This window comes from Branchiostoma lanceolatum, chromosome 17 (assembly GCF_035083965.1).
Source record: "Branchiostoma lanceolatum isolate klBraLanc5 chromosome 17, klBraLanc5.hap2, whole genome shotgun sequence".
NCBI classification, from domain to species: domain Eukaryota; kingdom Metazoa; phylum Chordata; class Leptocardii; order Amphioxiformes; family Branchiostomatidae; genus Branchiostoma; species Branchiostoma lanceolatum.
This window is the reverse complement of record NC_089738.1, coordinates 9,295,600-9,309,733: the sequence shown is the minus strand read 5'-3', so window position 1 is coordinate 9,309,733 and position 14,134 is coordinate 9,295,600. Positions and strand designations below refer to the sequence as shown.

Sequence of the window (14,134 nt, the reverse complement as noted above, 5' to 3'; positions counted from 1 at the left end):
AAAACTACCTCCATTTGGGACTGAGACCGAGGCTTGCACTGGGCTTCCGGTCTCAACGAGTTGCATTCTGGATTGACTTGGTTCCAAAACTGCTGTACCCTCAAGCGGTACCGAGTAACAACTACCTTTATCCGGATGTAGAGACACATGGTTTGTGCGAGACACTCGATATTCACCAGCCCGGAAGTGATGTCAGCATAACACATCCGGGTCAAGGGACAACCACTATAAAGAAGGGAACGAAATGTGTGACGTTACCGACTACTGGTGCTCCAACTATTAGTACAGAAAAGAGCCCCCCTCCCGCACTAAATGAACAGGAATGGCAGAACACACAGGAAAGTGGCAAACAGGGAACGGGGAACATTTACCCACAGCTCAGCGTCGTCATAGCCATTGGAACCGCGCTGCTTGTAGTCAATATCACAGTATTCATCATCTGTTTTAGTAGAGGAAAGGACCAGGACTCGAGAAACCTAGAAAATGGACATACTAGGAAAAGAGCACGACATACTGTTTATGACGACAATAGTTCGATAAAATCACACCAACTTTCTGATCACGATAGTAGTAGAGAAAAGGAAATGATTCACAAAACAGAGACGATAGAACTCAAAGAGCAACGCAGCTCGAAGCGTTCACAGTTGGATCCCACTGAGGGATTTGACAGTAAAACTCTTGTACATCTATGACATGTTTGTATGGTGAGAGAAGTACGTGTGAGAGTGGGCGTTATGATATACTGCTTAATAAAATACGGTCTATCCAAGCGCAGAGAACGTTGAGATATCATTTGTCTTTGCTATCTTTTCCCTCGTTGGACGGATAACATTCGATACAGTTATGCCCCTCTGTCACTTGGCAACCAATATTCACCGTCACTTCGATTGTTGTATTTTTCTCACGTTTAACGGATTGTAGTTGATATCATTGGCCGCGGAGGGATTTCCTAGTTGTCAAAGTGAGTCATGTGGGAGCTTGTGAGTAAGTCATTTTCTGAAGTAAAGCACCCTTTCTCTTCTCCCGTAAGATTGCACATAAATTGTGCCGATCAACTGCAATTGAACTTTTCACTTTAAACGCAAGGTACCAGTTGCTCAATAATTGTGCAAACGTTCGAACGTTTCAGACAGCATCTTTTGTTGAGACTGAACCAGAATATAAAGTTCACCAGCTATTTATCAAAAACTCTGAAAGGTTATGTAATTAAGATCAAGACAATTTTAATAGGGTTCAATTAAAGAAGAACTCAAGACAAGGTTGTATGCTAATGACTCAATTACCTCTGGATGTTTGAGTACGGGAGGAAATGTTGTCTCTGGAAGGGAGGTCAGAAAAGTTTGACACGTATGCCTCCTTTCCTGTTGAGGGTGAGATTGTGCATTCTGTCATATATTGCCTTCACTTTAGATATATGATTACGCAGGAATACGCAGAATTTAACAACCAAGGTAAAGACCGGTTTCCTCACAAACAACGTTTTATTCAAAACACAATTTTCACAAGGTTGTGTCGTCTTATATAACTGTGTCACTTAACGTCGATCATTTACAAGTTGCTTGGTAATTGAACACCGGTAGAAATCTGTAATTCGCCCTTCTGCAGACCATTTTTTATGAATGGCGAATAACAATTTAAACAGTAACAACACTAGATGAAGCGAATTTGGACAAAAAGAGAATGGAAGTTCACGGCCACTAGTAATTATCTTACACTAAGCAATTCTTTAATAGAACAGATAGCCATGCATACATGTATGTCATCACAATGAAAAGACATGAACTTAAAATACTGTACATACCTTTCGATTAAGCTTATTCAAAGCTGCGACACCGTCTGTATTGACAACTTGTACATATTACATACAAAAAATATCAAAGCCATAACTTTTATAGATACAAAATACTAGTACATAGTGTGAGATTTTCAAAATCCTACACAATGTAAACGTTAACAACGGAAAGCTACTTTTGTCAGCAACACGTAAGCAACCCACAAGAAATAACCAGTAATACCAGCTTATCATACTTAGTACAACGGTATAAAATGTATTATGTATTGTTTTTCTGAACTGAAAAGCTAGAGCTTGATATCTGTTTTAGGACATCCTACTCAAAGTTGTTGATTACAATATCCACGGCTTGAATAATCCGTTCAACAAGTTCATGTAATCCCCAGGAATTTATGATAACGTTGCCCTCGAGTCATGTGGAATGCTATCACTATCCTAAGTTTCAACTAGAGGCTGCGACCGCTAAGCAACCGGTTTACAAAAGATTTCCACAGATCACTCAAAGAATTTCATAAATAAAGAACTAATCTTTTTACGTTTGTATATTTTATTGTCTTTTAGATCATACTTTAACATCGTGCAACATATTCCAATGATAAAATCATGGGCGGCTCACGCATCCAATTTTGGTCGCTAAACTGTCCCTCAACGATTGCTATCTAGTGCTTGTGGAAAGAGGGCCAATGGGAATCGAACCCCGGGCGCGAGCACGGGGCTTTCCCATTGCTAAAATTAATGGATGGGAAACACCATATCCGGACACCTTCTACGTCGGCGCCAGCCTGTCCGACTCTGATGGTGAAAACTCCTGAAGTGGAAAATGTCGTCGTCCACAGACCTTCCCTCAGGAACCAGGGACATCAAAGGCAGGTGATAGAGAAAGAGTCGTGACCACATCACAAGCTCACGGATTTGCCAAGAAATATAACTAAGCTTACCAACAACATCAAGGGGAAAACACAAACCGGTATCTACATAAGGCACGCGTGATCACCAGTGAGCTTGGCTGAAAGTGCTTTAAGACGCCCAGAGGAACTTCCATATATCTTTATTTATAGAAGAAAGAAAGAGAGAAAGAACTCATAAGGGACTCCGAGGTTGTTGAGATGGTAAAGCATTGCCACAAAGGTGAATCCTAAATTCAGTCTGATCTTCAAGCCAGTTCACCCAAAGGACAAAAAAAATGAATGAAAAATCATGCATATAAATAAGAAATAGCATCAAATTTAGATAAGCTCTCATATATTGATGCAACAGCACGAATTTACTTCAATGTACGTTATGTAAGTTTGCCTTACATACAGTTTATACATCTTCATTGTTAAACAGACAGCGCTTAAAAACCACAGTGGTCAATATTTGTACATCATTTTACATATAACGTTACCTACCCATTTTGTGACGTTGTGTTCAAGTCGTGTGCTTCTTCTCTTATCATATTATATTCATAAAATTGTTCTACCGAATTTTGAAACGAACACATTCAACTATACAAAGTGTATTTTCATTTCAAAATACGTTCATACACATACACCAAGAAGACTGGAATTAGTATATACTCGTTCAGAGGCAACTGTGTGGTATACGGTGACGTATTGGTATCCATTTATCAGTTTTATCATTTATACGACACGAGTCTTGCTGTCTTGTATATCTTCATGTTCCACAAGGCAGCTACTCTTTGTTGTGATCTCCTCCATTTCTAACGTCTCATCACTTTGACTCGACTCGTAGCGTTGCGCAGTCTCGTGTATCTTTAACAAACCATGCATGTCCGATGCCGTCAATCTTGTCCTGTCCTGTCTATGCATGATTTCGTCAGTTTTCCTGCGTCGTCGCCTTGCTCTCTTGTAACAGACGACTAAAACTACAAGGTTTAAACACAGTAAGGTTGCTCCGACCGCGATGACCACACTCAGTCCCGAAGACTTCGGCTCTGCGGTGTCCGAGCTCTCGTGGAGATCGGCCCAGTCGTGCGGCGAATTGCCCGACCTGCCCGGGTGACCTTGCTCAGTAGCCGGTGAGGGGGCCGGGGATGCGGGGGTTACGGACACGGGTATACACTTATCTGATGCATGCTTCTTTGCACCGAATGTCTTCAACCTATCATCTGGATAGCGCACTGCTAGACCATTTTTACCCGCAATAGTCCGCGCTAGGTCGGGGATTTCACACATTTCGCTAGAAGTGAGTGGTGGATGTAGCTTGTTGTGTCCGGGTATAGCTTGCGGGCGGAGCAACTTTGGGACAAGCTCGATCCAAAACGCCACCCTCTGTGAACGGAACCCTCGCGATGTCCGTGGGTTCATCCCCAGGTACATGAAGTTCTCCCGGCACGTGCTACAGTTGTCCACGCTGTACGGTTCCCAGGCGATCCGCTCATATCTGTTTGGTCTCTCGTGGATGAATGTAGTTTCCTGGTTTTTAGGTTCCTCTGGATTTCTGAAAATTGAGTACAAAGTAATATTTAGTTGAAGTAATAAACATATGTACACTTACACATTTACTTCTTTTCCCGAATATTTCTTTAAATATTTATGTCTATGGGTAGAAATGTAAAGTTTTAATGCTCTGGTAGGAATAAGAATAGCTGCAATGATTGCAACCGTCGCGGTGAGGCGCTATGCAAACTACAGTCGCAAATTCCAATTGTATTCAAAGATTTTCAGAGCAACTCTTTTTACTAGCTTAGTGAATGCAAAATAAGCATATCTTTAAAAAAAAGACATGGGTAAAGCAAAATATGTATCTTTTTTAAATAATATAGCCTAGCAACTGCAATTAAATGGTCAAGGTAGACATTCTATACTCCTTGAATAGCATACGCAGTTGCTGTTTAACAGTTGAACTTACCCGCTTTTGGCAAAGTTGCTCCAGTAAGTCATGATGGCTGCACTCAACATCGTTTCTGCTTTTGAGAAATTTTGATTTTGAAACATTTTCAATGGTGTCAAAGGAGCGCCAAATAGAAATGGCAGTTCTTCCCCGTTCACTGCCCCTGCCCATTTCGGGAAAGGGCTGTTGTCTGCCCTGTATGTAAAACAGTAGAAATAAGTCGAGCTTTCGGTATTTCGTAGAGAGTGTGAGTTGGCAACGTCAATAATAGGCACTGCGATCTGTTGCTCCGTGAACATACGTACAACGCTACGTCGTCTTGTCTCATTATTATCGTTTCCCCAGTTCGTGTAAATAAACAAGATGGCGTCTTGAATTTCGTTTTCCCTATAGGGGAACACGTGATTGACGAAGTCACTGACGACCACTCTGAATGCATCTTCTGGAAGACCATCGTTGATTCCTGACAAGTTGCCTACGTAATTGTAGCCGTCGTTTTCGGCGATACCAAGCATCAGATCATAACTTCGGAAGAGGTCGCCTTCGAGAAGCCTTCGTGGATTGTCTGTAATGACAGTGCCGTCCACAACAGGCCCGAAAATGGAATAAAACGGAGAACCCGAAAAAGTGGCTTCTTTGATTAGCAAGTCACTGGCACGTTTGCTGCGAAGACATTGGAGTGTCTGGAAGGTGTCTTCTCGACAGCACCCCACTCTCTCTGCTAAAATGGTGGCTGAGTGGCGAGGATTATGTGCCATCGACCACGTAGATAGGGCCGATCCGCTCTGAAGAATAGCACGGCGAAACAAGCCTGGAAGTACAGCCCAGAGCGTAATGCATATGAATAAATCATAACAAAGAAAGCCCATTCGTTACAGAATATGAAGCATCTAGGTCGGAGAGGCTCTATGTACTGACGGTAAATGGAGAAGTAACTCAGTCTCTGCAGCTTTGTATGAAGATCAGGTACGTTTGAAAAGCAAAAAAAATGCAACTTCAGGAAAACTTTTATTTTTCTGAGCATACAGTTCCTGATAAGCCCCAGAAGTGTCAATTCATTACTTGTCATGACATAATGGAACATAGCACAATGGCATGCACATGCACATGCACAGTCAGTGATACTCAAAATATCTGCAAGAAACTTTCACTGGCAATTGTATGTAGGCAAACCAATGAATGGTCCTTCGGGTTGCTGAAATATTCAAATATTTACAATTTCAACAAGGATATTTTATCACAATCGTGCATAAAACTTATTGGAAACATATATCTAAAAATAATGTATTTTGAATACTTTTATTTCCATGTTTTTTATACCATCCTAATCAATGTAATGCCTCCTACCAGCGGATTTTGGAGACATAGTTAACAGGTTGACGGAGGAGGCGCCAGTTCCAAACCCGACGAGTGTGATTCTGGTGGGGTCGCCGTTGAACGATCCAATGTTGTCACTGATCCACTGCAGGGCGGCGATCTGATCCATGATCCCGTAGTTGCCTGGGGCACTTTTATCACCAGTACTCAGGAAACCTGTGAGAAAAGATATTTCTTGGTATAAATTTTGCTTTGAGAAGCCACCTATGATTGGCAGCACCTACAATCCTTAAGAGCGAAATTTTAAATTTGGTTAATGTTATCTAAATTGTACAGTACTGTTAACATGTATCTACTTACTTTCAACATGACTTGTTGCGAGCTTTACCTAGCCCAGTGTGGCAAAAATGTGCAACAAAGATCTTCATTCATTCATTCATTAAACCTGGACGGGGCACGGTACCGACTTAGAGCTTCCTTTGACACACTGATTACGTCATATCACCGTACAGTCACGTGTTCTGATTAAGCAACTGGATTGACCATTATTCAGAAGAAGACCAAAAGCGTTGATCAAAAGAGACAAGGACGTACCAAAAACTCCCAGTCTGTAGTTGACAGTGATCACTACCACGAGGCCGTGACTGGCCAGGACGGTCCCGTCGTACGCATTAGCCGTGCCGGAAGTGTAGCCACCGCCGTGGATGAACACCAGCACCGCCAAAGGATACATCTCCTCCCTATCAAGATTTCCTGAAGTAATCAAACATGGACGTTTACGTAATTATCAACCGTTATTCATTGTAGCCAATCTAATCAATCAACAACCTTTATTAACCATGAGGTGTCAAATCCTATATATTGTAAGCTCAAAAACATTAACAAAATATTTCTTGTCTTGATTAGATTATATAATGAAAGATAAACAGCACATGCTGAAACGATAGTAATGAAACTTAAACTACTGTTAGAGCTTCTCATTTTCATAAACACTGAAGTCTACAAAACTACAAGCAGTCCAATTTTAGCACAGAAGCGAATAAAACCGTTTATGCCTTAGGCTGAGTGCTGATGATACGGATCGGAGGATGATGTTTTATTGCTCCCAACACCGTTGCCAAATGGAGCTGCCATCATTATGGTAGCTCCCATCAGATACGAGGCAAGAAACGCTGACAGTGCAGCATAACTTCAGATTTATAGTCGAAGTTCTCCAACAAAACTTCACCCATTGATAAATACAAAGATACCACATTAAAAAGTTGCATTGTGTAAAAATCAATGTTGCTGAAATAAACGGCACAAAATCAAATTCAATCAATATGTGTGGCACTTAAGTGGCAGAGACATAGGACTGCGCAGCCAGGGGCAACGTGTACGTAGAGTAGGCATGAAGTAAGATCTAACCATGTTCAATACTCACATTCAGGCCATCGCACAAGGCTGTCAATCATAAGGAATTTAATAAAATTTACAGCACAGGGGGTGCCTGCAAACGTGCAAACGTGTGGTGTAAATTTATACTATCCTGGCACCACGGTAGAGAAAAACTGGAAACAATTTAACGTTGCTGCCAGCGTTATTACTGTTTTATCTGAATTACTGACACAAGGTTACGAAATGTGCCCCTCGCGTCGGTAAAAAGAATATCATCGTATGGTGATTCAAAACACAGTGTAGTTGATTTGTCGATGGCATACCATCTGTATCAAACCGCCTTTTGTTCCTGAATGAAGGATGATTTGGACTCAATTCAGGCCCCCACAGAGGAATGCAGATAGTACAAAACAGTTACTTCTTTCAGCAAGCTTTGGTATTCATAGAATATGTCTTTTCTGTGTCTCAAACGTATTCCTTCTACACATATATGTGCCCTTCGTTTGACACTGAGGTATAGATTAGCATCAGTCAATGACGCAGCATCGGAAAGTATTTTATTCTGAACTTAGACAAACTGTGCTGGGTACAGATGACGTATTTAGGATTCCGATTGCGTGCGCCACTCTTTGATGTGGATAGTCAGTTCAAGTCAACACCCGAGTTTAACTGAAAGGTGTCGCATTTTTGCAGCTTGCAGCGGTAAAGAGCTTAATATCCCCATAATCCCACAATAATGATAACCTGTGCGCTACCCCAGCAAGGTGACTCCCTACTGAGAATTATGCATGCCTTGCACCCGCTACGATAGCTAAGAGAGTGGTGCATCTTTAGCGCCAAAGGATCCCACCACAGTAGATCGATGAGGACCAAACATGAAAGCAATTTACGTGCTTGTACACGTGAGCCAATTATTTGAAACCCTTGAACGTGATGTGCAGGCTTATTGGCATATCCAAGTCCTCTGCTTCCAATATAATCGATAGCCTTCTATTATGCAGTTTTTTGTTGTCTCCTTCATACTTGACAGAGTGTTGTGAAAAAAAGTGTCATGATCTAATCGAACCGGCAGAGGTGTAAGTGGAGTAATTATATTATTCCGCCGAGCATAGCCATACGTCGTGTGTTGTAAATGGATAAACCACCAACCTTGGCCCTCTGGACTGTAGATATTCAGGTGTAGGCAGTCTTCATCCATCCTTGTCAAGTATGATTGCATCGATTTTCTGAAGCGGGGAGGAAAGGGGAATGTAGCGTCGTCTGGTGGGACGACCTGCAGACAAGCAGCTGCTGCTGTGGTGCAGTCCTTCTCCTTTACCCAGTGTAAGGGTGTTTGTGGCGGTTTGAACCGGAGATCACCTACAGGTGGCCTTGCGTAAGGGATACCCAGGTATCTCCTGACGGCCCGCATGCCATGTTTTGGTGCCTCGATCCTCCTCCCCCTGACGGGGCCGTACTTTGTGGTAACCACCAGATCGCTCTTTGGATTTCCAGACACCATGATGAAAACCGAGGCCATGAAGGCAAGAGCAGTCAATCGTGGCTTCATCTTAGTAGAAGACACCGCTGACCTTATGATATTTCTTAAGGTGTACTGGAGCCGGCTTGTCGGTAGTATTCTGAACAGGAACACATATATCGTCAGTGGTATGTCTGCCTAAAATGGACTTCCACAAAGAGGAAAATAACACGGAGTTGGTTTTATCTGTAATCCAATGTAAATGGAAATGAGTTTGACCGTGTATTCTATCAAGAAGGCAAAGCTATCTTAGACATGGCGCCAAGTCGGTTGCACACACAAGCGATTACATGTAAAAGTTTTCCTAAAAAGACGTGTTGATCTAAATGAACAATCTAGTCCTCCATGTCACTGATGAATTATTGCATTGTAGTATGCAGTATTAGTAGTAGTACAGTATAAAATAGTGTCACCTTCAGTAAATGGGATTGTAATTCTAAATAAATCACATGGGATACATGAACATGCATTTACAAATTTTCTTCATAGTAGCTAGAATATTACTGGTATGTTAACGCAATATCACAGGGGCAATTCTATGCACAATTGCTGATGATTATGAATGCAGAAAAAGATGACAAAATCAATGTCAAATGTACTGAAAGAAGTGATTATGAACAATTACAGATTAGAACAATGCCTCCATTTTTCATATGATCATAAAGTTATAGACAGTTGGAACTCAAAGGAAATTAACCAACCTGATTCTGTGTTACTCCATTAAACTCCTGTTCTACCAGTCTCTTAACACGAATCCCCTAACTGTTCTGGTCTTATCCATGCAACCGTCTCATTACTACAATGAAAGTGATCTATGCCGCTGTAATGTAAAAGCACCGCATGAGACAACACGCAAGCTTGGCTCATTCAAATTCTCAGGTGCAACCGAGGGAAGTCATTGTTATTTATTAAAGGACCTCAACGCCCTAAGAAAATCTCTCATATGACACCTTGATGAAACGTTCCTTCCGGGGGTGTTTCAGGTAGCTTTACCCATGAGAGCTTAGCGCGTGAGGATTCTTGATTGCCGTGTGAAGATAGTGAAAGCTAGCTCTAGGCAATTCTTAGTAACACTCGGCGTGACCTTGACCTGTCAGATGTAAAGTATGGTTCCCTTAACTTTCAATTCTGATTTGAATATTGATTTGAGAGGCTCAGGTTTCAACTAAAACGTATGACACTCAAGTGTAAGAAATAGTGATTTAGAAATGTCACATTTCACTAACAATATTATACAGCAGATGTGACAGTGTCCTTGGCAGATAAATTCGATAAATATTAATGTGGACCACATACCTGGTTAAAGGTACACCAGGTACGAGGCAATCATTTCTAAACTTCTGGAGGATGTTGCCGTATAAGACTAGTTCACTGTTCTTGCCATCAGATAAATTGAATTTGTTAGGAGCTGACAAAAACTACGCAGGAAACGTATCTATATTAATTTTGATGAATTTACTTCGTTAACTGGCAAATTACATCGGCTTACACACATTTTGGTGATGACTATGAGTTTGATATCAAATTCTATCAAATGCCAATCATGGTCGTATTCTTGTAATTTAGTGAGAAAATCAAATTGAGTCAGTTAATAGACTTAAATCAATTTGACTAAAGTGATTTTCCAATAGCAGTAACTGCTTCATTTCAAGTTTTTTGATATTCCTACTTTGTCATGTCCACGTACTACTAATAATGCCTCTAGGAAGAAGCCCTGGCCCCTCCTCGTGCTACAAAGTCATCCCGTAATGTTCGTCTGCAATTACTAGGACTCTAACATGTCAATTGAGCAACAGTTTGTAAAGGGACGGTACAGAGGTGATTTAGCAAATTACGTTGTTTTCCTCCAGAGGGATAGCAATAAGTACTGCAATAAAAGAAGAGAAGTTTCACAGCTTAAAAGTGGCCCCCATCATGCATGTAAAAGAGTCCCCGGTGCTGCGCTATCTCTACAGTCATCCTGTACTTAATCACTGTGGAGGCAGTATAATCTGTTTTATTACTGTACTGAGCCTCAGGGGGTTCAAAGGCATTGACAGTGATCATTTTTGTGGAGTGTCTAAGTTTTAAAACAGTCAGCTGTCTGACTGTTTCAAATATTAAAACGTCTGACTGTTTCAAAATTGTATCCAGTTGCTTGAGAAACTATGTTTGGTGTATCCTATTACCTGGATGACTTGTCTAACCTTCATCAACGTATAGGATATAACATTTACAGATATAATTCCAACAGGATACATAATTCCGCCATCCCCCAAAAAAGTACATCCAAACAGGTCTTTAACCATACGTCCCCCAGTATAATATACTTCTGTGTATTATCTTAACTGTGCATACCTGGGAGTTGCTGCGCTGGAGAGCACTCAAACCCTCTGTTTTTCAAAGTGGCGGATTTATGTAACCCACCGGATCTATGTTAATGGTGGTTAGTAGGTCCAATATGTATTCACTTCAAAAGTGCATAGCCTCCTTCGTGGGTGGACATCCCACCTGACTCTCATAACGGCTTTCCAGGAATGAACATAAGAATGTATACTTCACTCTGGGTACTTTGTATGCCATTTAAGTCGAGCATTGATGCATGAGATGCCTCAACAAAACCATTATACGCCAGCTCTTTTACCAAAGGCCTCCTAGTTCGTGCTATGCCCTTTAAGTACCCAGTCGACGTTTGAGTACATTGTTTTGAGGTTTAACGCCCGAATCCAGATAATGTATTCGTAACACCATGGAGTTTTCAATGCATCTACAGGTCAAATGTTTATGTTTTTCATAGATTGTACAGCAATGCTCGCTCTGACATTCTTTTTCTTGATCTGAACTGAAATTTCATCCAAATACAATATTTAAGAGTCCTGCGTGGCTGAAGCCAAGTATATATTTCCCAATGCTTTTGACATGCATGAAAATCATAACAATAGAATATTGGATACTTAATATCAAACTGCTCATGGTTGCGAGAAAGGTACAGTACTTTTTTGATTTGTTCTCTGATACACTAGCTAAGGGTTGTGTTCTTCTGCACACCCATGGTAGCAATAACCACATGAATAACCACGACTGGCCTCTTTGCTTCATTCCAGAAATATTTCAATATGCCTGTCCTGGATATGTATGCCATGTAAATTGCGGCCGAGCCAATCCCATTGGGCAAAGTAATATTGGCAGCATACCTCCATCGATTTAGAAGAATTTATGTCAAAGATCGGATCACAAATCTTTACTTATAATTTTTCTGAGTACTTCCACTCGTTGATGTGAGTTCAATCATTTTAATGTCTTTATTTATGGGAAATAAGTAATGAATTCTAAAATTTACTGTAGGTCTTAATACACTGCAAGTTGTGCAGATATTTCAAATTGAACGGAGTAATAATTCTAAAATGGCCCATGATTTACAGCACCGGTATAGTCAATGGGTCCGATAAAACTGAAACTAAAACCGGAAGGCTTTTAGACAAATGTGTCACCTTGCAGTTTTACCCTACATCTTAGACCACAAGATTCGTATCCTGAGAGATAAAATAATTTTGTGTACTTTACTCTCAGCTGTAAACGAATTCTTATGGGAAATCAGCAGGCAAGGATATATGATACTTTAAGCGTTTGTGCCATAATATTACTTTGTGACTTCCAGTTCATAGTTTTTTATGCAATATTGGGAAGTATACCAGATTATCGGCTTTTACTAAAATCTTTTTTTGTGTGCATATGTTTGATACTACGAGGAGCTTTACAACAGTTATTCCAAATAGCTAGTAGTATTCTTTCAGTTCCTTGCAGTTTTCACAAAACTCTGTGGATCGTCCGGTTGCTTTAACATCTTCTGCAGAAAGGGGGATAAGTAATCTGATCCAACTGGGACGAATTACCTAAAGACGCCTGTTGAATAAAAACAATCAATGTCTATTTCATTTGGTAGAGAGGGGAAATTGCCTTGCTCGTCGGTTGGAAGGTTGCCATGGCCGTACGGACACGCACCAACCTCTTCTTCTTATCGTGGCCGCTCAAATCACCGTGCAGGGAACGATTCCATCAAAATCGAGATGCCATACATACTTAGTAATTTGCCAATAGCCATTTGTGAAGTTAGAATAAAGGTTAACGCAAATCATACGCATGTTAGAGCATGCAACATACCTTTTAGTCAATTTTCAAGATTTCTGATTCAATTTTATTTCATTTTATCATGGCTATAGCATTACCTGCCTAGTTTTGCCTGCCTGACTGCCTACCTTACACTATGTATTTAGCTGTAAAGGTGAGACTCTACGAAAATAAGAACTTTGGTCTAACTGACAATAACGTATTGACCCAAGCAATGATTTAAATGGTAATGTTATGATGTAGACATAAATTTGGACGCCAATCAAATATGAGTTACGGCCGAATAGGGCCATTTTCGAGTGTAAATAAAGGCACAAACAAAAAATGTCCTGATCTTGTCGTACAAGCATATGTACTGTGACCTTTGTACAATCACGGTAGCAACCTTCCACTTGAACTTTATATTCTCGAGTGATACTTCAATATGTTTTATAACAGTTTTTTCGATCATAGGGTCAATTCTACAAGATACCGTGGATGGATTACACATTTGCTAACAGACAATCAAAACGGGTAAACAAAATCCCACAAGACGTCCTGAAAAGACAAGCTAGTACAATGTTGTGTACAACTCTTTGAGTCCCTATGTTTTACTACCATGACGCAAATCTGGATTAAATCAAACGACATATGACCCACCTGATTCCCTACTTAGCAGTCACGGCAGGTGGCCACATCGTCAGATGAACCGGCTCTGCCGTGCCTAATTGTCCCGAACAACACCTGATAGATCGTGCCGCGTGTTCCTGGAACATACACGGAGAGACGTGGACAGGTAACAGACAGACCTTCTCCCGTGCAATGGCTGGTTGTGTATTACATCCCACGCACGTCTCAACCTCTTTGTCACACGTCAAACCAAATGATTGGGTGAGACCCACCGTGGCTCGGTAATCTCCTGTAGAGCTATCTCTAAAAAGGGAACCCTTCATTTTCGTTGTCTTTTTCCTCAGTACATTCATATCTCGAGCTTTTGCATACACAATTGAGTGATAAAAGGTCTTGATAATCAACTTGATATGCATATCTACGTGGTGAGTTTGCGGGAAGTGGTGATTTCCAGGACCTACGGGCTTGTGATTTGTATAATTCTGTTCATTGTATTTTCCCTGGGATAGTGTACAATAAAGCTTAAGGGCAATATACTTGAGAGGCTTAAAAAGCAATTGCCTTTAATAGTACATGAT

General features: G+C 40.9%; 1 protein-coding gene across 2 annotated transcripts; it reads right to left on the bottom strand.

Annotated features, from left to right (window-relative positions):
• Positions 1 to 3,182: 3,182 nt before the first annotated feature.
• LOC136423008 (neuroligin-4, X-linked-like) lies at positions 3,183 to 13,791 on the bottom strand. Of its 2 annotated transcripts, none has more exons than XM_066410987.1 (6): positions 13,587 to 13,791; positions 8,471 to 8,940; positions 6,539 to 6,697; positions 5,975 to 6,160; positions 4,646 to 5,438; positions 3,183 to 4,234 (listed from the first exon to the last, which is right to left on the bottom strand). In XM_066410987.1, exons 2-6 carry the CDS (start codon positions 8,868 to 8,870, stop codon positions 3,415 to 3,417), a joined length of 2,358 nt encoding a protein of 785 aa, XP_066267084.1. In that variant the 5' UTR covers positions 8,871 to 8,940; positions 13,587 to 13,791; the 3' UTR covers positions 3,183 to 3,414. The 2 variants fall into 2 exon arrangements, with proteins under 2 accessions (XP_066267084.1, XP_066267085.1); XM_066410988.1 differs by lacking the exon at positions 13,587 to 13,791 and adding an exon at positions 9,542 to 10,033.
• Between the last annotated feature and the right edge of the window lie 343 nt (positions 13,792 to 14,134).

Excerpts from the sequence above, each read along its gene's own strand:
- LOC136423008 (XM_066410987.1), bottom strand. The coding sequence starts at position 8,870 with ATGAAGCCACGATTGACTGCTCTTGCCTTCATGGCCTCGGTTTTCATC. Across the intron at positions 5,439-5,974 it reads TATGTCTCCAAAATCCGCTG|GCTTGTTTCGCCGTGCTATT; the intron begins GTAGGAGGCATT and ends CTGTACTTCCAG. Across the intron at positions 4,235-4,645 it reads AGCAACTTTGCCAAAAGCGG|AAATCCAGAGGAACCTAAAA; the intron begins GTAAGTTCAACT and ends CTCAATTTTCAG.